Source organism: Marmota flaviventris, chromosome 18 (genome assembly GCF_047511675.1).
Source record: "Marmota flaviventris isolate mMarFla1 chromosome 18, mMarFla1.hap1, whole genome shotgun sequence".
NCBI lineage: Eukaryota > Metazoa > Chordata > Mammalia > Rodentia > Sciuridae > Marmota > Marmota flaviventris.
The window spans coordinates 3654748-3679907 of record NC_092515.1 but is presented as its reverse complement, the minus strand read 5'-3'; the positions used below and the strand labels follow the sequence as shown (position 1 = coordinate 3679907).

Below are 25160 nucleotides of genomic sequence, written 5' to 3'. Positions count from 1 at the left end.
TTGTGAGGTAATATCTCCTTGTATTTTTGTGCACTTGCGTGATTATTAGACAGTATGAGACCAATTAATGTATCTTTCTCCTGCATTGTCTTTTTTAGGAAAAATATCTACTAAAATACTTTTTTTTAATCAGAAAAGGCATTTATTAAAATTTTAACAGGGAGTTCACAAAGGGACCACAGGAGGACCAGCTAGAAATGGATAGAAACGAGAGCAGCTCTTAGAAACACACAAGGAAATAAGAGCAAGAAGAAACAAAATAAGGGAAATTAGAAAAATGTGAAGTTCACTGCAGATAGCTTTCGTTGACAAGTCCTTTGCATACAAGTTCTCTTCTACTAAAAAGGAAGGAGATGGACCGGAGGCCTTGTTTCCTCCCGGAAACACTGGATAGTCGTCTAAAGACAACTGGGTATGTGAGTCATCCTGGTGTTTCGGATGATTAGAGGTGAAGTTAAACTCCCACCTTCTCAGGTCCGTGGAGGTGATGCACCAACTGCTGAAAAAGCCTGAGCGGATGGAGCCCAGCTGCACAAGGGCGGTGGCTTCGGATTGAGCAGGTAGGGACCCACGTGCTGTAGGCTGTGGAACTCTGGTGAGTGATTTCAACGTTTCTGACCCTTAGTGTCCTCATCTGGGGTGGGCGGATCATTTCCCAAAGTGGCTTGCTCACAGGGCTGGCATGTTGAACATGCTGTTAACAAGACACCTCAGTTTCCTTCCATATGGACCTCTTACTTCTGCAGTATTCTTCTGGTCACATGGACCAAACCATAGGAGAAGAATCCTTTCACAATATTATTAATTCATGGCTCTGCTGGGGCCCCAAGGTCCAGCATGTGTTCAGAGGACAATATTCTGGAGTCTGAAGCTGTGGACCTCTGACTCAAGAGCCCGGTGATGTTGATGCAGAATAGTAATGTAACTTCTCATCTGCTTTTCTTACTCTGTCTGAGAGTTTTCTTGATAGGCCTGGACTGATGCTAAATGCGGAAGAGTGATGTTTATCACTGTCGTTAGAGAACACTTGTAGGCTGGAAAGCTGGAAGGCAGGGTTTGAAGGTCAGCTTATCAGTATTCAGAGAGTAGCCTCTTCCATACAGAGATCTCTGGGGAGAACATGGGTCACCACTGGATTCCATCTCTTTAACATTGGAGGTTAAAAACATCTGCATGGCTGAACATCAGTATCTGTAAATTTTCATCTGGTCAGGTTCTGTTCTGTTTGGAAGGCAAGTCTGGCTGCCCAACCATTGGAAGCTGGCCAGGTGAAGATGGCTGTGGGCTTTCAATATTCAGTAGGGTTTCCAGCTCTCTACTGAATTCATGTCCCTCCAACTTGTTACTCCATGCAGAGAGTGAACTTCCAATGTTCTGCTTGTTTTGAATGTCAGACTTGATTCCACTCTCAGATAGGGCGCGAGGACAAGCTCATTGACTCCATCTGTGATGCAAGAAGTGGGAGTGGTCTAACATACTTTGTAAAACAATGAATTTCACTGTGTATGTCAAAGCGGACGATATAAGATATAGAATAAAATGGTTACTAGAAAGAAACAAACTAACTGATCCCTCATCTCTCAGAGATACACATATTCCCCCATGTCAAGAACAGTTATAATCTACACTTTAAAAAACTATGGAGTATGAGAAGGGTTTTTCACTTATTATTGGCATTGGAGTATGAGAGCCCTCAACAAAAGTGTGAGAAAGAAATGGGTGCTTAGGCTGGGGTTGTGGCTCAGTGGTAGCAGGCTTGCCCAGCACACATGAGCCACTGGGTTCGGTCCTCAGCACCACCTAAAAAAAATGAAATAAAGATTGTGTGTTCACCTAAAAATAAAAAATAAATATTAAATTTACATTGTTTTAACTAATACTTAAAATTTTACACATTTTTAGGTTCCAAAGATATTCAAATACAATGTGCACATTTGTCAATCTTTGCATCAGATTAAGCATATCTATCTCCTCAAACAGAATCTCATATGACAAAAAATCAAAATATTTTCCCAGAGGTTTTACAATACATATGACAAGAGATGAACACAGGTCATATAATAAGAAACTATGTTTAATAGAACAAATTATTGACTCTAAAGAGGGAAATATAAATGATATTCATGAAAATAGGAGTATCTTCTTGGTTGAAATTCATGGAATCATTTGGTAAACTCTTTGGCAAAATATTCTAAGGCCAAGGAGGTGTAAACCTATGACCAATAAGGGTACCACTACACACATACCAGCAGAACTTCTGACAATTATCATCAAAATTTGTTGCCAGTGCCCATCATGATGCTCCAAACTAAAGTGCACATGTTGGACTAGAGTGATTTTGCTGCCATCATCGAATACCTAAGGCTGGGTACTTGATACTGAAATTTATTTAGCTCACACTTCTTCAGATTCAGGAACACAGCACCAGCATCTGCTCAGCTCTGGTGAGGGCCTCACAGCAGATGGAATCACAATGGTGGGAGCACATGCAGAAGAGACCACAGGGCAGGACAGAGCGAGACAAAGAGGAGACACCTGCACTCAATGTAGGACCGCCCATTCTCATGAGAACTACTATACTCCAGGAGATCAGCATTTACCCTTCCAAGGATAAACCCAACCATCTTTTCCTTGCCTCCACTCCAAAGGTTCCAACACCCAATGTCATCATACTGGGAACAAAGCTTCCAATACATGAAATTTTAGGGAAAAAAACTTGTGTCATATCCACACAATTGCACGTATGTATCAAGAAAGGAATGCATAAATGCGTTATTTGATATTCCTGAAGTGGAATTCTATTACCAATAGGTAAAAACAAATTTTAAAGCATTTGGAATTTTCAAAGTCAAACGTATGAGAATTCATGCTGAACTACTTCATTTATATAAAGCACAAAAGAGGTAAAAGTGATCCATGCTGTTAGATGTCACATACTGATCCCTCTTGGCAGAGGCAAGAGGAGGAGTCTTTAAGACTGACAGTATAGGTTTTGGTGCAGAAGTTGATTGCAGAGGTGTGTGTTGTTTGTAAAATTTCATTGTATGATGCGTGTCTGAATTGTACATAACATTGCTCTTAAGATGCATATCAGTAACTTAAAAATCAGTTGCAACAAGAAAAGAAAAATAGTACCTAATATCCTATATTGCCAAGGTGGACAGTAAATGTGTTAATTTTACATTCTGATTCATTTTTTTTAAAGATAAAATGTGTATTGTGGATTAACAGTACAAATTAATGTAGAAAACTCAACACAGTACCTATTGCTTGCCTTTAAGCCCTGTACACTGTTAAACATAAAGGACTAATTTCATCTGCTATAGGCAAATATTATTGTTGGACTATATTCACTAAGATAATTCTTTAGAAAGACACAGCTAAGACACAAATATGAAAGTAGATGACTAAAAAACTATGTTACACTTATTATAAATGCTAATCAATCAGAATAGCAAGAAAATATAAAAAGATTTTATGTGAAATCAGTTTGAAATACATTTATTTATTTATTTATTTATTAATTACTGGGGATTGAATTCAGGGGCACTTGTCCACTGAGACATATCCCCAGCCCTATTTTATATTTTATTCAGAGACAGGGTCTCACTGAGTTGCTTAGTGCCTCACTTTTTGATGAGGCTTGCTTTGAACTTGCAATCCTCCTGCCTCAGCCTCCCAAGCCACTGGGATTATAGGCATGCACCACCAAGCCCAGTATTTAATTGGTGTTATTAAAGCTGAAATTTGCGTTTCTTACATACAATTTCACAGAAGTGTTTCTTGGTAAATACTAGCATAATTGAGGAGATATGCACGCATCCATGCTCATGTACACAAACACACACACAGACACATTCATAATATACAAAAGAGCATGTATATAAACACCATTTGCATACAATATGATTGCTTACAACTGTGCTTACAATATTGTAAGAATGACTAAAGAACTCAGAACTTTGCAAAACCTTAGAATTTACATGTTCCTCATAAAATAGGGGTTTTTTCATTTCTTATCCACATAAGGGAGAGTGTGAATGTACTGGAGTCTCTCGAGCAGAATGGGACTGACAGCTGGGAAACACCCAGACTACTGCAGCTGTGTTCACCAGGAACCAGTTGGGATAATAAATGCAAAACTGAAAGATGCAGGAAAGTGTATAAAAAAAAAAAAAAAAAGACAAAGGTGCTCACAGGAAGGAGGATGATTTGGGGGACTCAGGACCCAGGGGAGAACCTGGGGAGCTGGACTTATGAAGGTGCTGTATTCTCTGCTGGTGCCTGTGCAGGATGAGCACCATGGAGCTGCTGGCCCAGAGCATGAGCCCCCCCCCCACACCCCCCCACCCACACACACGACATCAGGGAATGTTAGCAATGCTGCCTGCAGTGCGTCTGTGGTTGTGTCATGAGGAACACTAGAACACTCTCCAAAATCTTTTAGGATTGTGAAGTTTTTGGTGCTCTTTTTTCCAGTCATGTACATAAGAAAATTAATATTTGCAAGGAGTTACAAAATTCTGCTCAGGTATATGGAGAAGCCAATGTACTTGAGAGCCTTTACTTTAAGCACTGACCACCTCAGGCTGGTCTCTGGGCCTATTTGAAATTCAGATGGCCCAAATCATTCCAATTAAGAGGACACACATTAATAGACAGGAGATCCAGAAGCAGATCTTTAATATTACTGCACACCAGGTGGACCTCCCACACCAAACCAGAACATTGTATCCTAGGGCAGTAGGAAACGCATCTCTTAAAATCCACAAGGAACATCTATCTACAGGAGGGTCCATAATTAGGTCACACACATCTTCAAATTCAGTTTCAGAAGCTTGAAAGGACCCCAATTTTCTTCCTTTGCACAATGAAATAAATACAGAAGCTGAGTGCAGAAGAAAAATTAACACCCCCAAATATGGAGAAATGAAACACTTCATTCTTAACCAACCAATGTAACAATGGGAAAAGGATTCAGAAAACATCTGAAACAAAAGCAAAACAAAAACAAACACACCAAAACTCAGGAAATGTAGTGAAGAAAAAAAAAAGAAAATAGGAGAATGTTAGTGTAATTAGACTTTACAACAAGGTCAAAGAAACCCAGGACAGCTGACTACGCATCTCAAGAGGAAATGAGCCAACTAAAGCAAAGGGAAGGAAACACTGAGCACTCTAGCAGAGGTTGCTGGTAGAGAGGACAGGAACCCCACCAAGCAGCAGGTTTACTTTTTTAAAAGGTTAACAAAAATGACAAAGGGACTCCCAGGACCATGCCCAGTGGTGCCTCCTCATGGGTTCCCTGCCACCAGGTCACAATGGGATGGAATCTAAGTGTAGAGGAGAGGGGCTGAGGGAGGCCCAGGGGAGTGCAGAGTCACCTGAGGCCAGCAACTCCCAACCCAGCACTGCACAGGGGACTCAGGACCACCTGACAGCATCACTGTACCTCAGTGACAGACATCCCTGACTCCTTTTCTTTCCTCCTCCTCTTCAGGGCTGTTTCCTCGGGTAACACGAGTCTTTACAAGTCAATCCTGGAAGGAGGAAACATACTGTTTAAGGCTCAGAATCATCACACCCTTCCTATGCCACAGCCACACACACAGGGAGGACCTCAGCATGTGGGAAGATGGTCCCCAGCTGTCCACTGCACCAGGGACACCCAGGCATAGTACAGTCCTGCAGAAAGGTGCACAGGAGACTTCTGTGACTCCATTCTTTCGACCTCATTTCCCTGCTGGTGAAGCACACACAGGCTGCAGCAGTGGGGAACTGGGCAGCACTGGGCTCCCATTCAGGACACAGACTGGCCCTGACCAACCTGAACGTCAGAGCAGCCCCCCTCACCTCTCCTGGGATCTCAGGCTGATCTCAGCCCTCAGGATGGAGGACACAGAGCTGGTACTCAATGCTGCACAGAAGAAAATCAACATCAACCTTAAGTATTATTAAGGATGGGCACCAGCCTCACTCCATCAGTACGATGCCACTTAGTGGACATATTTATTGCAAAGTACCTCAGCACTCTAAAGGCAGCCAGGGTTGAACATGTACCAGAGGGGAAGGCCCAGCCCATTGCCCATGCCCTTCCATCATGATGAGTACATGGCCCAAAGCAGGTGGCAGCCCATCAGGGGTTGGAACCCATGAGTCTGAAACCGTGAGTCAAAACAAATCTTTCCTCCTTGTTCTCAGGTGTTTTGTCACAGCAACAAACACAATGAATGACCTGGCAAAATTGTTTAACCATATCTATTATCTACCAAACATTTAAAACAATAGTTTTCATGGAACTACCATACAAACGTTAGGTAACTTGTCTAAACAGTATTTCAAAAACATTTTCAACAATCATACTGTAGAATGGGACCTACAGGTGCATCAGGAAATGCAAATTTGACATGACAAAAATTGTAAGTTCCTCTATGCCAACCAAGAGCCCAGAGAATCAGGAGTAAACACTCAGGGTTGTGCTGGAGTCTGACCCATTTTGATGTTTATTGTTGACACCTTTCAAGTCTCACTGCTCCCTTTCTATGATGCCATCTGGGCAAGATGCTGATAAACCCTAAGTGTTCCCTTCTTCGGGCAGCAGCTGGGAGTTCTAAAGATGACCAGGTTCCCTCACTCCAGCACCACCCAGGACCCCCATAAGAGGAGGCAGCCACTTCTGGACAAGTGTAGCAAGTCCACCCTGCTTCCCTGGAAGGCCTCCTTATGCTGTGAAGTCTGCAAACACTTCAGTGTTTGGCTTCGCCATTCCTGACAAACCAGCCCAACTGGGTGGGGTTCGGCCCTGAGTTGGGACTGGTCACAAGTGCAAACTAGCAAAAATGTTAGGGGCAAATACATGAGTTTCCACTTCACAAACAAGAGAAATTCCACCCTGGGTGTTCATTCTGAAGTGGAAACTCATGAACGTTGACCTTTTCAGTATATCTCTCTCACAAGCACTTTAAGAATAAAAAGATATTTTTATCCTTATTCCCTGAATTTTCTTATGTTTCATATTCTTGCTGTATTTCAATTTTCACATTTATGTAAATTAAAGTGAATTCCATGCAGTTTTGTTAAAAAATGTATCATAAATCTCATGTAATAAAATTTAGTCTCTTTTTTATTATTACCAACAATCATGTTCCTTTCCTCATTAGCACAGAAGAAATAATACAGTGCATGTTCCATAACAGTGAGGGCAGAATGTCAGTCTGAACTACATTTTGTACTTTCATTATACACAGTAAGTATCCTAGTCAGACTACAGAGATGGGAACACAGCATTTCTCCAAGGGATTGTGCTTCTACTAAGTGTAGAAAGAAAATATATGTGAACATGAACAATCACTTTACAAAGAAAAACATGAGGTATTTCCAATGGGAACAAATGAAGGGGAGAACATTGGGTGTCCTGTGCACAGTGAAAAGGACACGTACATCATGTCTGTCTGATTTTGCCAGAATAAATCCTCTCAGGACAAGAAAATCGCAAATGTTTGAAAAAGAAACAGTACATTCCTTACACTTGGATGGTTGCTCTCTGGGGCACATGATTAATTTGGGCACAAATTAAATCATTCCTCCTTGTTCTCTGGTGTTTTGTCACAGCTTCCTCAAAGGTGTCTCTTTGATGCCCACTGGTTCTGAGGCATGGAAGTCTGTGCTATGTGCTGTGATTGTGACGGATGTTGCTCTTTAGTGTGGACTCTGACCACTGCTTGAACTCATAATGCAGGGGGTGCCACACTCACTGCATGCAAGCTCTACCTCTAGGACGTCTTCTCCCAGGTTGTGCAAGCTGTGAACTGTGCCAGAAGAGCTTGGCACCTGCAGACATTTCCATGGTTTCTCTCCAGCGTGGATCAACTGATGTCCACTGGGACATGAGCACTGAAGACAGGCTTGGCCAAAGTCATGCTTTTGTGCCTTACCTGACGTGTACAGAGGGCTGAGTGCATCGTAATGATTTGCCACCTTGGTACATTTGTGAAGTTTTTTTCCAGCAGGAATCCTGATGACAGACTTTTACATTAAGGTGGGTTTATAGCAAATTATGGATGAGGTTCCTCTCCATCACAGACTGACTGAAAGTTTCCAAGCTTTAAATGAGGCCTAAAGGTTCAGATAGTCATTACACATAGAAGATAATTTCTCCACTAGGAAATCAAGTGGTATTACATGACTTGTATTCTGACAAAGACTGTGCTTAATTCATTTGTGATTTTTTCCTAGGATGAGATCTTGACAATCTGAGTGATAGGAAATGTCAGTGAAAACCTTGACATGCCCTCTTGGTGTGGATCACATGATAGGCCAGGCCAGATGCACCCTACAGGCTTTGCCACATTCATCATATTCATAGGGTTTCTCTCCACCATAAATGCTTGGCATGTGATGTGCCAATGTGACTGAAGTCCTCAACACATTCATTGCATTTCTTTTCCTCTTTGGGGGTATGGGAATTGAACCCAGGGACTGAAACATGCTCTACCATCATTTTCCCACTGATCTACATCCCCAGCCCTTTATTTCATTTTGTAAGCATCTCACAATTATGTCCAAGCAGAATTTGCACGTGCCATCCTCCTGATTTTTGCAAAATAGCCGGGATTACAATGTGACCCCCGACCCTGCACACACTGATTACTAAGGCTTTTCTACACTATGGATCCTGCGGTGATGGGCTAGGGATGAGTTCACACTGAAGACCTTGCCACAGTCATTACATTTGTGAGGTTTCTCCCCAGTGTGGATTCTGCGATGACATGCAAGATGTGAATTTTGACTGAAGACCTTGCCACAGTCATTGCATTTGTAAGGTTTCTCTCCAGTATGAATTCTGCGATGACATGCAAGATGTGAATTTTGAGTGAACATCTTGCCACAGTCATTACATTTGTAAGGTTTCTCCCCAGTATGGATCCTGCGGTGATGGGCTAGGGATGAATTCAGACTGAAGACCTTGCCACAGTCATTACATTTGTAAGGTTTCTCTCCCGTATGGATTCTGCGATGACATGTAAGATGTGATATTTGACTGAAGACTTTGCCACATTCATTGCATTTGCACGGCTTCTCTCCAGTATGGATTATCAGATGTTCTGCTAGGTATGAGTTACGGCTGAAGCCCTTGCCACACTCATTGCATTTAAAAGGTTTTTCTCCTGTGTGGATTCTCTGATGATTTGCAAGGGATGACTTCTGACTGAAAACACTGCCACACTCATTGCATTTGTAAGGTTTCTCTCCAGTGTGAATTCTTCGATGTTCTGCAAGGTGTGAAATTTGATTAAAGACCTTCCCACATTCATCACATTTGTATGGTTTCTCTCCAGTATGAATTCTTTGGTGACTTGTAAGGATCGATTTTTGATTGAAGACCTTGCCACACTCATTGCATTTGTACGGTTTTTCCCCAGTGTGGATTATCAGATGGTGAACGAGGTACGAGTTGCGACTGAAGACCTTGCCACACTCATTACATTTGAAAGGTTTCTCTCCTGTGTGAATGGTTCGATGTTGTGCAAGGTGTGAAATTTGGTGGAAGACCTTTCCACATTCATCACATTTGTAAGGTTTCTCTCCAGTGTGGATTCTACGATGACTTGCCAGGTGTGAAATCTGATTGAAGACCTTGCCACATGCATCACACTTGTAAGGTCTCTCCCCAGAGTGAATTCTCTGGTGGTTTGCCAGGTAGGACTTCTGACTGAAGACTTTGCCGCAGTCATCACATCTGAAAGGTTTCTCTCCAGTGTGGATTCTCTGATGTTGTGCAAGGTGTGAACTGTGATTGAAGACCTTCCCACACTCATTACACTTGAAAGGTTTCTCTCCAGTATGAATTCTATGATGACGTGTAAGTTTTGATTTTTGAGTGAAGACCTTGCCACATATATCACACATAAATTGTTTCTCTCTAGTATGGAGTGTCTGATGTATAGTACATTGTGACTCTTGATTAAAGGATTTTCCAAACTCATTACATTTGTGAGCTGCTGGAGGAATGTCTGTTTTTGGTTCTTGTATAAACAAACAAGAATCTATAAAATCATGTTCATATTTATGAGAAATGTTTGCTTTGACACTAGAAGGAATTCTTTGGTGGGTTGGAAGCAAGGAGCCATTGTCGAGAGCCTGCTCACTATCGATCCATTTATGAAGGTTCCCTTCATCTTGAAAGGACTGTGGCTCAGGCAGATGTGACTGAAAGCTGAATCCAAGCCAACTGTTGATGAGCACCTTCCCTGCATCCCTGCCTCCACGTTCACCTCTGCAACCAGGGGGACTTTCCTCTTGAGCAATAGAAAATCCTGTGTGATGTCTTCCTACATTGCTCCAACAACATAAGTCCCATGTACTCTTCCGGGTTTCATCGAAGCATGATCCTTCAATGGCACGGTCATCACATGTTTGCAATGTCACCATGTGGACTATTTCTCCCGTACTGCTGTTCGTTTTCCATGGAAGTTTCTTGATGACCCATTTAGGAGTGATGTCTAGAAGATATAAGAAACCACAGGTTTATGACTAATTACTGAAGCTAAATATATATCTTACACTGAAATATATAAGGTTATACCAAAGTAATACTTGTATTGACAACAGTTATGGGGCTTATGATCATGATTGTTAATTGGTAAGGAAAAAATGAACAGGAATTTTAAAAAAGGAAAGCTTGATTACATGTAATCCAGTTTTTTTCAGGGAAGCTTATTTTATTTTTTATTTTCTGGGTATGGGGGATTGAACTCAGGGACACTCGAGCACTGAGCCACATCCCCAGCACTATTTTATACTTTATTTAGAGTCAGAGTTTGACTGAGTTGCTCAGTGCATTGCCATTGCTGCTGAGGATGCTTTGAACTTGCAATCCTCTTGCCAGAGCCTCCCAAACTGCTGGCATTAAAGGCCTGTGCCACAGACCCTGGTGGAAGCTTAGTTTTGAAAAACCTCTAGTCCAAAAAACTCATGCTATATCAACTAGTTCAATAGGAACCTTGATCTTGGACTTTGCAGGCCCCAAACTGTGAGAATTAAACTGCTGTAGTTAATGTAAATAAGTCTATTGGATTTCTAATGGTAAATGAAAGTGAATGAACAGAAAAAGGACCATCTCATAATGATCATGAGAGAAGGCTGACAAATCTCATTCAAAAAAGGAAACTATGAATCTTTAGTATAAAAAATGAGACATTCTTTACCAATTCACAGCACTGATTTTTAAAAACCTAGAGGTAAATGAAGAATGAAATCATGGCATTGGCTGGTGGGTGGAATGGAAAATATTGTGCTAGGTGAAATGAGACAGACTCAAAAATTGAGGGTCAATGGTTGCTCTTATATGTAGAAACTAGAGCAAAATAAGGGAGAAAAGGGGTTTGAGGAGGTGACCGGACACCATAAAGATACAGGGAAGACAGGGGAGGAGAAGGAAGAGAACAAGAGGAGGGAGGAAGGAAGGAAAGGGAAGAAAAACGGAAGGAATTTAACAAAATCAGGTTACACTCATATATACAGATAACAAAGGGGATGTCATCCTCATGTATACATAGAGAAAGTTTAGAGGAGGGAGAGTAGAGAAAAGGAGGAGAGGAGGAAAAGGAGCTTGAAACCAAATTCCTTGCATGTAAAGCCCAGGAAATGGACATCACCTTAGCCCTGACCCCTCCCATTGCCAAAGCACCCCAACACTACTTAGTGGGCAGCTGCCTCTCTGCCCATGTGAGCTCTTACCTGCTTTCACACCCTCCACACATGCCCACTCATTTGCAGGCCTGGATATTTCCTCTGGGCCATTCAGAATCCAGAGCTCCCTCCCTTGCTCCAACCAGGAGAGGACACTCAGGTCTGAAGGACACGTTCCTGCTTGTAAAGAGAAAGGAAGCTGATGCACTGTGGCTTCTCCACAATCCAGCCCTATCTGTACATGAGAAAGAGGACATAACAGAGGGATACAGAAAATATTTCACTATATCATGTAGGTACCTACCTCTCTTCCAAGAACCACTGAATCAAAAGCACACGGACAGAAAACAGGTAATGGGTATTTTAATTTTTGTTGTTGTTGTTGTTGTACCAGAGATTGAACTCTGGGAGACTTGACCACTGAGCCACATCCCTAGCCATATTTTGTATATTATTTAGGGTCTCACTGAGTTGCTAAGTACCTCACTTTTGCTGAGGCTGGTTTTGAACTTACAGGAATATTTCTGATCCTTGTACCTCAGAGAACCAATCTACTGGGATTGTGGGCATGTGCCATCGCATCTGGGTAGAACTGGATATTTTAAGAGTCGGCTGTGGGCTTTATGTTGTGCTTCAGCTCTGGAACCACCACTGCAGTATCATGAAGGGGGCAGAACATCTGAAGGAAGGGGACAAAGTGCAGAGGCTGCACTATGAAGCTTTCTTTAGCCTGCACCAGGGCTTCAGTCAATCAGTCAATTCAGAGGATCCCAAACTCAAAGGGGAAACACAAAGGTATGCACTGAAGATCCTGGCATGGGGCGGGTGCAGGGTGGGGAAGTCAAGCTCACCCAGGGAGACCAGGTTCCTGTAGGTCTCCAGCATCACGTCCCTGTACAAAGCCCTCTGAGCAGGGACCAGGCACTTCCACTCCTCCTGGGAGAATTCAATGGCCACATCTCTGAATGTCAGTGGACCCTGAAATTAAAACAGGCTTCACAATGGGGCACTGGGGACAGTTATAATCTTCATGCAAAATGTGAACCACAGAACCCAGACATGGTGGCACATGCTTGTATCCCAGCTATCCCCAGGCTGGGGTGGGAACATTGTAAATTGGAGGTGGGACTGGGAAACATAGCAAGATCCTCTCTGAGAATGAAGAACATAAGGAGTAGGGATGTAATGGCAGAGGGGACCTAGGTTCAACCCCATTACTGCAAAGAAGTAAACAAAGAGAAATGAGAAGGGAGGAGAAGTGTAAGCATGCAACTGAATCAAGTGAGAAGAGCTGCACTGTGAGGCTGTAAATACACATTTGGTATCTGTCTGTCTGCTGATGTGGAGCTCACCTGGAATCCCTGGAGAGCTAAGAAGGATTTCTATGCTACTGAGAAGACAGGTGCCTAGAGCCCCCTAGAGAGCTTCACAAAGGGGCTTCTCCCAGAAAGACACAGGCAGGAGAGGCAGTTGTAACACGCAGTCCTGCCACCTACCTCCAGGGAAGGGAGAGGGACTGAAGTCCCAACTGATCACCATCACCCAGGATGTAATCAAGCCTGCCTACATAATGGAGCCTCCAAAAAACTCAACAGGACGGGGTGAAAGGGTGTTCAGATCAACGTGTGGGTGGAGGGTCCTGAAGTGTGGCGCAGCACACAAAGTCATGTGAGCTCCACGTCCTTTGCCCCACACCTTGGCTATGCACCTCTTCCATCCGCGTGTTCGCCTGTCTCTTCTGAAGAGGCGTTACCACAAGGCAAATGCAAGTCAAGTCCTTCTCAGATTTACAAAGCACTCTGACCACTTTTTCAATGTGAGGAGGGGATGAAGGAAGCCCCATTTACAGATGGTCATTCTGAATCATGGGCCACACTTTTGCCTAAGACTGATATCTGAAAAGCGGGCACTCTTGTGGGACAGAGACCTCAGCTCTTGGATCCATCGAGTGTCTACACAGACAGTGTCAGGATTAGGTGAAATGACAAGGTGCCCTCTGAAGAACCGCTCGCCTGGTTGCGGACAAAAACCCTCTCATCTGGGATCACAGAAGTTTTCTGGGTGCGGAGTATATACAAGGAGAAACTGAACTTGCTTTGCCTATATTCTCACATGATCTGGTATATTTGAGCATGTTAAATCTCTCTAGTTGTGTTTTATTACACTTTTCCTTAAGATAAAATACTCGCTACATCTGTATAGATGTCTTCCTTACAGACACCACAAGAAACATAGTAGCTGGGCACAGTGGTACACAGCTGTAATCCAAGACTCAGGAGGCTGATTCAGGAGGATTCGCATTCAACACGAGCCTCAGCAACTTAGCAAAACACTGTCAAAAAAACAAACCAAAACCAAAACAAAACAAATCAAGACTGGGGATGTATTACAAAAGAGAGGAAAAGAAACATGCAGATGGAAAGAGAGGAAAAGAAACATGCAGGCTGTATCTATGAGTGGAGACCCTGTATTCCACACACCAGGTGATGCTCAGGGTCTGGGTGAGCCAGAGCATGATCTGTGTCCTGAGAAGATAAGTCCACCCTGTGTGGACAATAGCAAAATCTCAACAGCAGGGGAGGACCACAGAGTAGTGTCCTGGGTGGTGACACTACTGAGTGCACACCTTTTCCTAAATGCTTTACATGCACTAACTTATAAAAAATGGCCCAGGAGAGGAAGAAGGATTCCCATCATTCTGCACACATGATAGTGTCACAGACGCCCTATGAAATTTCCGTTGGGTCAAGGAATACAAAATTACAGAGCAAAACCCAGCCCAGGTGATTGGAATCAGAGCTGAACATGAGCAATCGGAGACTTAGGGGCAGAGACTGTCCAGTGAAACTGACAGCAGGTTTCCTACGTGAGAGACGTGGACCAAGTGCAGGGCAACATCATGGATCTGCCTGGCAGGTCCCTGCAGGTGCACAGGCAGGGGCAGGCACAGGAAGGCGCCCCCACTACTGGCAGCACATTCACAGCCTAGGGTAGAACCAATCCGATGTAGATGAATGCAGGCGCCTCATTTTAAAATTCATAAAACTTACTTATGGTACTGTGGTCTGAACTCGGGTGCTTCACCACTGAGTGACACTGCCAGCCTTTTTTGTTGTTATTGTTAGGGGGGATTGTCAAGAGGATGCTTAACCACTAAGCTACCACCCAGCTTTATTTATTTTTTCATTTGATACAGATTGGGTCACAAATCTTAAGATTCAGTTTCAGATACTTGGAAGGACCCCATTTTCTTTCCAATGGTAACGACAGGAACAGGATTCAGAAAATATCTGAAACAAAAGCAAAACAAAAATAAACATACCAAATCTCACAGAATGCAATGAAATAAAAAATAAAAATAAAAGAAAGACCTTAGGGTAGTGAAACTTCACAACAAGGACGAAGAAACCCAGGTCAACTAACCATACACCTCCAGGGGAAAGAGCCAACTGAAGGCAACAGAAGCAAAAGGCAGGAAACAATGAGCACTAGAGCGAGAGAACTGGTGTGGAGGACAGGGACACCACCAAACATCACACTCACTTTTTTAAAAGATCAACAAAAAATGACAGAGGATTCCCAGGGCCACACCTGGTGGCACCTCCTCATGGGTTCCCTGCCACAGGTCACAGTGGGATGGAATCTAAGCGCAGAGGATGGGGAGGCCCAGGGGAGTGCAGGCACACCTGACAGGCAGGAGGTCACAGAGTCACATGAGGCCAGCAGCTCCCAGGCTCAGCACTGCACAGGGGACTCAGGACCACCTGACAGCATCACTGTACCTCAGTGACAGCCATTCCTGACTCCTTTTCTTTCCTCCTCCTCTTCAGGGGTGTTTCCTCAGGTAACATGAGTCTTTACAAGTCAATCCTGGAAGGAGGAAACATACTGTTTACTGGCTGCCCACTGCACAGGAAGACCCAGGCATAGTAAGCTCTTGCAGGGAGGAGCACAGAAGGCTTCTCTGACTCCTTCCTTTGGGCCTCATTTCCCTGCTGGTGAAGCCCACAGGCTGCACAAGCGGGGGCCTGGGCAGCACTGGGCTCCCCTTCAGGGCACCCCCTAGTCCTGACCAAAGTGAACCACACCACTGACCCATCAGCTATCATCAGATCTCAGGCTGACCCCAGTACCACTCCAGAGCTGGTACTCAATGCTGGTACAAAGAAGAAAATCACCCTCAAATATTATTAAGGCTGGGCACCAGCCTCACCCCTGAATGGATGTAAAATGACTCATCACACTTAGGGGAAGCCAGCATGGAGCACCTCCCAGAAGGGCAGGTCGAGCCCACCACCCACCTTCTGGCTCTGCCCATCTCTTGGACCCTTGTTCTTATCAGGATCCAGGTAGTGGACAGTAAAGGAGCAGAAAGAGACAGACACAGCAAGATGCATGGACCAGAGTAGGGGCAGGTTGTGGCTGGAGTGTGACAGGAGCTGGGGGCGATCAAGGAGTCTCCATGGAGCAGGTGATGTCATAACAAAGACCTGAGGGGTTGGCCACCTGCAGCCCAGGGGCCATGTAGAGGGCTAGGTAGAGAGACAGGACCCAGTGAAGGCCCTGAGGCTAGAGCAAGCTCCGGCCAGGAAAAGGAAAGAGGCCCCTGTGGCTGAAAGTGAGCAAGCAGAGGACACAGTAGTAGAACTGGACAGAGGCCCTGGGGAAGCAGAGCAATCAGGAGCCAGGTCTTTCCCCATTTTTCTCCCAAGCCTCAAGAGCTGTGTGTACTCTCGATTCTTTTCTACTCTGAAAAACTCATGTGATTTTTTTTCATTCTCCTATACAATAAAAAAAAAAAACTGCCAATATCATAATACATTGTACAATTTTGATATATGTGGAGGTGTCCAGCCAAGTCCCCCACGTAGAGACCAACCTTCCTGAGATGTTGAGGACTATGCCAGGGAGGCATGTGAGGAGCTGAGGTCATGGAAGAATGAATGTGGATAGGCCCACTAAACATCCCAGCATGAAGTTTAGGAGACAATGGCCAGAAGATTCTAGGGTTCATGGAAGCAGTCTCCCGGAGAACTAGAGAGGTGAATGGTGTGTAAGGTGTGAGTGAAAGGAGGAGAAGAGACAGTGGCACACACAGAAGCTGAGCAGAGGTGCAAGGCTCCACTGTGGGGCAGCACCCCAGTCAGAGAACAGCGTGGGGCCTGGCAGCAGAGGAATTGCCAAAGTGATCCTTGGAGGAATCTCAATGAATGCAAGCAGAGTTTTAAGATAAGGAAGATGTCTGCAGAGCTAAGAAAAAAGAAGAGGGAGTCATCAACTGGGCAATGTGGTACTGACATGAAGAGATATGAGGACAAGACATTTAAAAAGGAATATAGAAACGGTGATGTCACAAGAGACTGAAAATTAAACCACTAGCTTAGGGTGGATGAGAACACTTGATTGGAAGACATGACTCCAGAACTAGAAGACAGTGCATATAAACAAATTTTCAGCATGCAATCATAGTCTAAAAGGGAAGTCCATATTACAGAGAAAAATGTAATTAACAAAGTGTTTTATCTTTTAGAGACAGAAGAATGGAAAACAAAAGAGGCTTTATTTCATGTGATTGGAAATGCTCAATGCCAGTGTTCTGAGGACAATGACCAAATGATTCTGCATGTGGAAAACTGATGATACACAGGGGAAGGACACCACACCATTTTCAGACTGTGAGAGGGGCTGAGAATGCTTGATCTCAGGGTCAGCACCAGCCAGAGGCAAAGACACACTCTCTTCAGGCAGCAGTGAGACACCAGCCTTGAGATGGGAGGGCAGCTTAGATAAGATCTCTTCCTTTTACTGTCTGATACAGGGAAAACCCACCCTGTTTCAACTGCTCTGACATTCCACAAACAATACCACCTCTCTAGTCACTAAAATGCATATGTGGTTGTTTAATAATGACCAGTTCTCTGCCAGACTCCTCCCTGGTATCTCAGGGTTCCCAGAACACCCTTCTAGGGTTCAGTTAACCTTTACCATGGCTCTTTCATCTGCCTATACCTCTGTAACCTATGTCACTTTATTTGTAACAAGCAAGCAAACAAAAGTACCATGTTTCCCTCAAGGTGTTGAGCAGGGGGTCCCAACTTCTCAAGGTGACTGGCACACCATGTGGGGCAGTGCTGTAGGAGAAAGGTCTGTGTCATCTGATGCTATCTCCAGGTAGCAGCAGCCAGATCTGAATGTCATTACAGAACACTAATTTGGCAGGTGGCACAGACACCCTTTGTTGGTGGGGAGAAATCCCCACACATTTACAGGACCAGAGGTGAAAAACTCTCTGCTGAGTGGTCACTGTTGCATTCAGCATGACAAAAGCAAAAACACTTTAATTGCCCTTTCTATCTCCTACACTCCCTACATGACACCACAAATCAGGAGAGGAAGGAGGGTGACCCTGGACACAATGAGTTCAGTCACTGCCTTCGGGCTGGATAAGGGAGCTATCCTGTTACCTCTAGAATTTTAAAATACACAAGCCTCCTGGGCAGTAGTTTTGCAATTTCTTTCATCACCTCTACTGTGCTTCTTTAGCACCCCCACCCTGGAGGGCGTCCTGCGCACTTTGCTTCCCTCTCCTCTCCTGGTTTCTCCCCTTCTTCCCTCTATTCCTTCCCTCCATCTGATCTTCCACATTCCTGCAACTCCCTTCACCTCCAGTCAGTCTCTCCCCAGTCTTTGTCCCCAGTCTCCACAGATTTCCGCCTCTTTCTTCCCCATCCACACTCTCCATCTGCCCTGCCTGCTGCAGGCCCCTAATCCCATGCTCTGGATGCCCACATTCCGAGGCCTCCTCTCTAAGGTGCTCCTCTGGGCTCCCCTTGTCACCTGTTACCCCTCTTCTTATCCCAGCACCACAGCTGCCTTCTGCCATGCCTGCAGATAATGTGTCCTCTGCTCCCACGCTCTGTCTGTGGTCCCTCCCCGATTCTGTCTCTTTCCCTATGTCCTTCATCTCTCTAGATAGCTTGAGGTCTCTCCCCTGTTCTGTCCATATCCCTGTGTGGCTGTCCTTCGCCTCTCTGGAGTTTGCGATTCTAGATTTCTCCATCTGCTTCTCTCTGCTGCTTTATGGCTTCTTCTTTCACTCTTGTGCCCTCCCTCTGCAATCCCTTGCCATCTGTGTAAGGTCTCTCTCTGTTGTCTCCTTTCTCTCATTTGTGGTCCAGCTCTTTGTCCAGAGCCTAGTGCCACACATCACAGGGAGGGGGATGGTCTGGGATGCCCACCTCCAGGGGAGCATATTTTCCCCTGGGGTGGAATCTGTGCCACCTGCCCAATTAGTGTTCTGTGATGACATTCAGATCTGGCTGTTGCTACCTGGAGATGGCATCAGATGACCCCCTGGAAGTCACCACACAGGCCCAGGTCACCTCCTGTAGACAACAGGGAGACTAATGGAGGGAAGACCTGCAGGGTGGACACCTGGCCAAGGAGGACATGGCAGGTGAGGAGGACAGCGCCAAGGTAGACAGGGCCAAGTGAAGGTAGGGCCAGGTAGCAGGACAAGGCCTGGCAAAAGCTGGGCCAGTAGGGGAGCAGGGCTGGGTGAGGAACAGGGCAGGTGAGGAGGACAGGGCTGGGCGAGGGTAGGGTCAGGCCAGGAGACATGGCTGGGTGAGGACAGGACAGGTGAAGGCAGGACTGAGGAGGGCAGGGCCAGGTGATGGCAGGGCCTGGTGTGCAGATGGAGGCCAGCGCGCTGGGGGAGGCTGCAGGGCGGTCAGGCGGCCAAGCCTGACACGCGGCGGGTTCCCTGCCTGGCGCCGCTGCTGCAGGCCTGTGTGATTCTTATGTCTCTGGAGGAGACGCAGCCACTGAACAGGGAACTCACGTGCCTCACTGTGACCGCTGCTCCGTGATCAGCTTCCGGGTCTGGGAGGAGGAGCAGAGCGCTCCTGGAGATGCCTGGCAGGGAAACAGGGGCGGTGGGCGGGGCCGCGGCGGGCGGGGCGGGGCCAGAGTGACAGGAGGCGCGGCCCCGGGAGAAGGCGGGTGGGGCGGGGCGCGCAGGGGCGTGGCTGCGGACATTCTTACTTGGAACCTGGAGCCCCTTTAGAGTGACAGGCAGGAAATATGTAGCAAGTACCAGTTGAAATGCAAAACCGTCTGTGTAGATGGTGCCATTTTTCACTGTGTCCCTCAAGTCCTGCATTAACTTCTTTTCCATTTCTATTCTCAGTTCACTTTGAAGGCGATCCTGCACCTGTGCTAACTCCAGAGGCTCTCCTAGAGAACACATCCATGTCGTGGGGCGAGCAGGGCTAAGGCCAGTGATAACTTACATCACCAACAGCTGCTTCACAGCAATGGTGACAGCAAGCTGTACTTTAAAACAGTAGATGCTTTGATGTTTTTATCTATCTATCTGTTTATTTATTTATTTTTGTACTCGGGATTGAACCCAGGGACACTCAACCACTGGGCCATATCCCCAGCCCCATATGTATTTTATTTGAAGACAGGGTTTCACTGAGTTGCCAAGATCAGGATGGCCAAAGTAGCAGGTTCCAAGGAGGGGCGATGGGAGATTGGAAGAGATAAGAATCACACAGGCAGATCTTGAAGCTAAAACAGCTGGGGTCTAGTGGAGAGCTGCTCTCTGATGCAGAAGCAGGTTTAAGGAATCACTCCAGCAGTCTTTATTATATATGTCTCTAAATCAGATTAAAGATTGTGCAAGCATTATTCTTTGTACTCATAAAAGTTACAGAGTTAGCAACAGTATGCAGCTATTTCCTCAGTTACATTGTACAGTTGCAACGTGCAATGTTAGGAGCATTGTGCAGCTCTCAAGAAAGTGCATTGTTTAAATTTACTAATTTGAGGCAGATTCAGGAGCAGCAGAACTGGTGAAATATTGTGGCTATCTTAGCAAGGACGTTCCGTCATTCCCAGGAGCTGCCCTGCCTGAGAATAAGGTCCAAGCTGATAAGACTCTAGCATGGAGGACATCTCCATAGCAACCGGGCATCCTATGCTGCTGTGCGACCAGCACGCTAGTTTCATACTAGAGGTTCCAAACATAGAAGTTAACTAGTGAGATCAAAATAAAGACATATAAACTCAATTTACCTTTTTTTTGCCCAGCTAAGAGACGGCCCTTCCCGGCTCCTGACTCCAGCCACCTGATGTGCTAGCGAGGTTTACACAAGAGACCAGCAGGAGAGAGGGGGGAGCACGCGGAGAGTTGTCTTTTATTGGGGAACAAAAAATTCAGGGGAAAATTCCATGAAATGAAGGTCGAGGGGGACAGCATTCCAAGGTCAGGGTCAGTGATTGGTTTCAGGGTCAATGGTCAGTCACACCCCCACAGGGACAGGCTTTTGTACCTTAAAAGGGTGGGGATAAGCTCAGACACAGCTGGCCTGAGCGCCTCACACCCAGTCAGGGAGGTACCCAATCACGTGTGAGAACGGCTTCCCACACTATGCCTATGCACAGAAACTTTCCCAGTCACCAAGTATGCCACAGCCATGAAGTCATCAGGGACCCCAATCTCAGACACTGTCACCGCTGTCCATACTGAGTGGCTAAGCGCCTCACCATTCCTGAGGCTGGCTTGAAAATTGCCATTTTCCAAAACAGTAGATATTTTTAAATCAAAAAGATTGGAGATCATTCCTACAGACTAAGCACATGCAGGGAGTCCCCAAGTCAAGTTGAACAGTGAAAATGGAGTCATCCACCTGGGCTGATTGTTCTGCTTTTGCAATCCTTGCATCTCTTAAATGACCTGTTGGACCGGGTTTGCTTCCTTGGGTTGGAAATTAGTAGTGTAGCAAGTTAGGGTGAGGGATTAAAGCTGCCTGTGAAGGCCACTTGTCTTGGGAGCTGAGAACATTTTCCTCCAACTAGTTGTAAACCATTGAGTGCATGCTTTTTTTTTTGCCAACAGGTGGTATGGGAAAATATAATTAAAAGCACAATTACCTCCCACCTCAGAAATCTTCCCTACCAATGTAGGAGAGAAAGAAGAAAATACTGTAATTGAATAAAGCTTTAAACTATAATGTTGTGGGTAACACAGGAAGAGATTGCAAATTTCAGCAAGATGCCTGAAGAGTCTGGTGTCTACCGTGTCTCAGTTACTGGGATGTTTCAAGAGATGGCTTTTTGGTCCTTGAAGACATTTCTGGGTCATAAAGCTGACAACACTCCTATTCAGTTTTCAAAAGAATTTATATGCATCTTAAGCACAGGAGAAAATAGATTAAATTTCAAGTTTTTAAGGTGAAAGTCTAAAAAGGAGGGGCAGAGAATTGCTTCCCTCATTTTCAGTAGGAAAAACTAATTTTTATATGTCTTGGTATTGAGGTCCTCAATCAGAGGCCTGGCTCTGAGGATTCAATAAATCAGGTCAGACCAGTCACCACCACCCCCGCCCCCCACAAAAAATAAGGTAAACACATGAAAGTAACTTTAGTCAGTAGAACTACATTGGGAATAGAAGAGTACCTGCTTCTTTATCTCTCTCTTCAAGAGGCTGACAATGTCTAGGCCCAGTGGTGGGTGCCTATAATCCCAGTGGGCTGAGACAGGAGGATGGGGATTTCAAGACAACCTCGGTAACTGTGGGGCACTAAGCAACTCAGTGAGACCCTGTCTCTATTTAATAAACTACAAAGTAGGTCTGTGGACGTGACTCAGTGGTAGAGTGCCCACTCTACATTACATTTTGCAACTGTAGAATGTAAGTGAGGAAATAGCTGCATACTGTTGCTAACTCTGAATTCAATGCCTGGTAAGCCCCTACCCCCAAACTGGCTGACAATGACTTTGAGGTTTTATAATAAGGGGGAGTGGGGCTGGAGTTATAGCTCCAGTTGGTGTAGGTGTAACTCAAGTAGCACATGTGCAAGACTTTGAGTTCAATCCCTAGCAGGGGAGAACACACACACACACACACACAATTTAAAAAAGGGTAATGAGAGCAAGGGTTGGGGATTTGCATAGGAGAAGGCTTTTCTCTGCTGCCAAAGCAGGTGATTTTCTCTAAGTGATGTCTTGTGACAGGGGAAGAGATGTGTTTGGAGAAGACTCTGAGGAGCTTCCAGAGAGAATAGGAAAATTGTCTCAGTTGTGTTCTTGGCACACATGACTGAAAAGAATTTCAGCACATGCAAAAGGCATACAAAGTGATTTATTTAGGAGGTAAATACATATTCAAGAAAGAATAGGAGCCCTCTCTAAATGGAGTCTCCTCTGGGGTAAAGCAAGGCATATACATTCAAGGGAGAAGCCTGGCTATTTCTGGAGCACGGGACTAATCCTTAGAATGTTGATGTTAATATTCATAGAAGAACAGTTCCTAGGTCCTGGGCTAGAGGTGGAGCGATGTCAGAGCAAGCAAATATCATGTTTTCCTTGTGCTTGAGTATTGACCTCAGGTTACAAGGCTGAAGGGCATGAATCAAGGACATATCAGTGGGGCGCTGAAATTTGTTTCATGGGTGCTTTATGCATTTCAGTGGTTCTGAGGTAGCAAAACCAGATCCAGTTGTAAAATGAAATTGTAGAAATGTTATCCTGAGAAACGAATGCCTGGGGCAAGAGTAAGTTCCCTTCCCTTGCTATATCATTTCTTCAGCAAACCTAATTAACCCTAAGTCCCTACATTTTGTATTGAAAATATCTGAGTCTGAGTACTCTGTTTTGAAACGGCAACAGTCTTGTGGGATCTAGTCCAGCTAGGCAAGTGCCTTACCACTCAGCCACAGTTCATAATGTGGAGTAGAAATTTTATGGCACGAAATAGCCTCTAAATGTTGTGAGAAACTGAGGATCAGTGCTCAGCATTTGTAGTTTGTTCTCTTCTGGTCCTGCTTGTGAAAAATAAAGTTTGGATTTGTCCTCCAAGAGTGCTACTTGCTGCTGCTGGACCAGTCTGTTTCACCACAGTTCATGGGCACTTCCTTTGAGACTCAGTATATTTCCCTTTATTTTTAAATTCCCACCTCAATGTAGTCCATCATTATCTCAGGATTAGCCAGGTGGAGCCTCTTCCTGAATAAAGAAAGTTGCTCTTGCTGTGAGGTAGTCTGGAGTCCACACAAGATGTTTATCTGGTCAAATGTTGTTTGGAATCCAAGGTGACTTGGAGCCAAAGAGTTAGATGTAAAATGGAGGCAGAGATGACATGTCTCAGTCCTGCCTTTAGCCACCCATTGGATATTTGGAGGCAGAAGTGAAGAGGCTAAACCCTTGTGACATTTTTACAGTGCATATATTCTGCAAGTGACTCTGGTAAACCTCAGACGTGTGCACTGGGATTCAGTGTTGTCTATGAGTTTGTGTGTGGGGGGCAGTTAATATCCAATGGTGTTTGAGGTCAGGAATTTCTGAGGATTAGAACATATTAGAATTTCATATATAGCTGGGTATGGTGGTGCACTACTGTAATTCCTGTGGCTCAGGATGCTGAGACAGGCAGATAGAAAGTTCAAAGCCAGCCCCATTAGTTTAGTGAGGCCATAATCAACTGAGTGAGACACTGTGTCAAAATAAATAAATAAATAAAAGGCCTGGGGGTGTGGCTCAGTAATTAAGTGTCCTTGGTTTCAGAAGAGCTGAAATTTACCGTGTTGTTATGTATATCCTATATACATTCAATGCAAAACTTTGATTGTGATAAAAAGAAAAAAATCCCCAAGCTTTGCTTGTGCATCCTGCCATGTCCACTTCCATCAGAGCACCCTATCTAGTTCTTTCATCCATTCACCCCAGCGACAGGTACCAAACCCTTGGCTTAGTTCCAGGAACACTGTGAAGTCAGACACAGGAGGGGGGGGGGGCGGATTTATATCCTGAGGGCCTCTGGGTGAAATTTTAAATGCTGCCCGGCCACATTTTTCCTTTCACATTCTGATTCGCATCGACTTCATGGATAATCCCAGGGTTTTTGAATTCAATTGCTAAAATTAATTGTAATAGCAAGAACCGAACTAGATCCTATCACCCAATGTTAACCCAGGGGCCCTCCCCAAGGGCGAAGTGACCTCCCACATTCCCATGTTGTCGCAGCTTCCCAGGGAGTCTCACCTCCGTTTTCAGTCATAAAACACAAAAACGCGGAAAGCAGGATAATTAGGCCTCGCCCACACCCTTGCCCACTAAGACCCTGCGTTCTGGGGTTCATGCTCAGGTCCAGCACATCCTGGACCACCGCACTTCCCTGCAGGCCGACCTCAACCCAACTCAACTGCTAGCATTTCTGTACCCAGCAAAGGTTCTCTATTCTCAGCACATTGGAAACTCCCGCCCCTGGGTTCGGGCGCCAGGGTTTCTCCGACCAGGCAGGGTCTGTTCAACGTCCCGCCCGTGTCCGTTAGCCTTCCGACCTCGCCCACTGGGTGGGGTTTAGTCGCTTAGACACGCGCGCTCCATGGCTCCCTTCCTGCTCATCAAACCTTCCCGACCCCGCCTGGTGGGTGAGTGTTAACCTCTGAGCCCCGCCCTCT

At 45.1% G+C, this 25160-nt stretch overlaps 1 protein-coding gene across 6 annotated transcripts; it reads right to left on the bottom strand.

The window, feature by feature from the left end:
- Positions 1-7105: 7105 nt before the first annotated feature.
- LOC139702674 (zinc finger protein 83-like) lies at positions 7106-19624 on the bottom strand. 6 transcript variants are annotated; one of them, XM_071604352.1, is made up of 6 exons: positions 19535-19624; positions 17751-17822; positions 15474-15561; positions 12543-12669; positions 11740-11871; positions 7106-10502 (listed from the first exon to the last, which is right to left on the bottom strand). In XM_071604352.1, exons 3-6 carry the CDS (start codon positions 15540-15542, stop codon positions 8650-8652), a joined length of 2181 nt encoding a protein of 726 aa, XP_071460453.1. In that variant the 5' UTR covers positions 15543-15561; positions 17751-17822; positions 19535-19624; the 3' UTR covers positions 7106-8649. The 6 variants fall into 6 exon arrangements, 3 of the variants coding, with proteins under 3 accessions (XP_071460453.1, XP_071460451.1, XP_071460452.1); XM_071604350.1 differs by lacking the exons at positions 15474-15561; positions 17751-17822; positions 19535-19624 and adding an exon at positions 14742-14765; XR_011705234.1 differs by lacking the exons at positions 7106-10502; positions 11740-11871; positions 12543-12669 and adding an exon at positions 14846-14981.
- Between the last annotated feature and the right edge of the window lie 5536 nt (positions 19625-25160).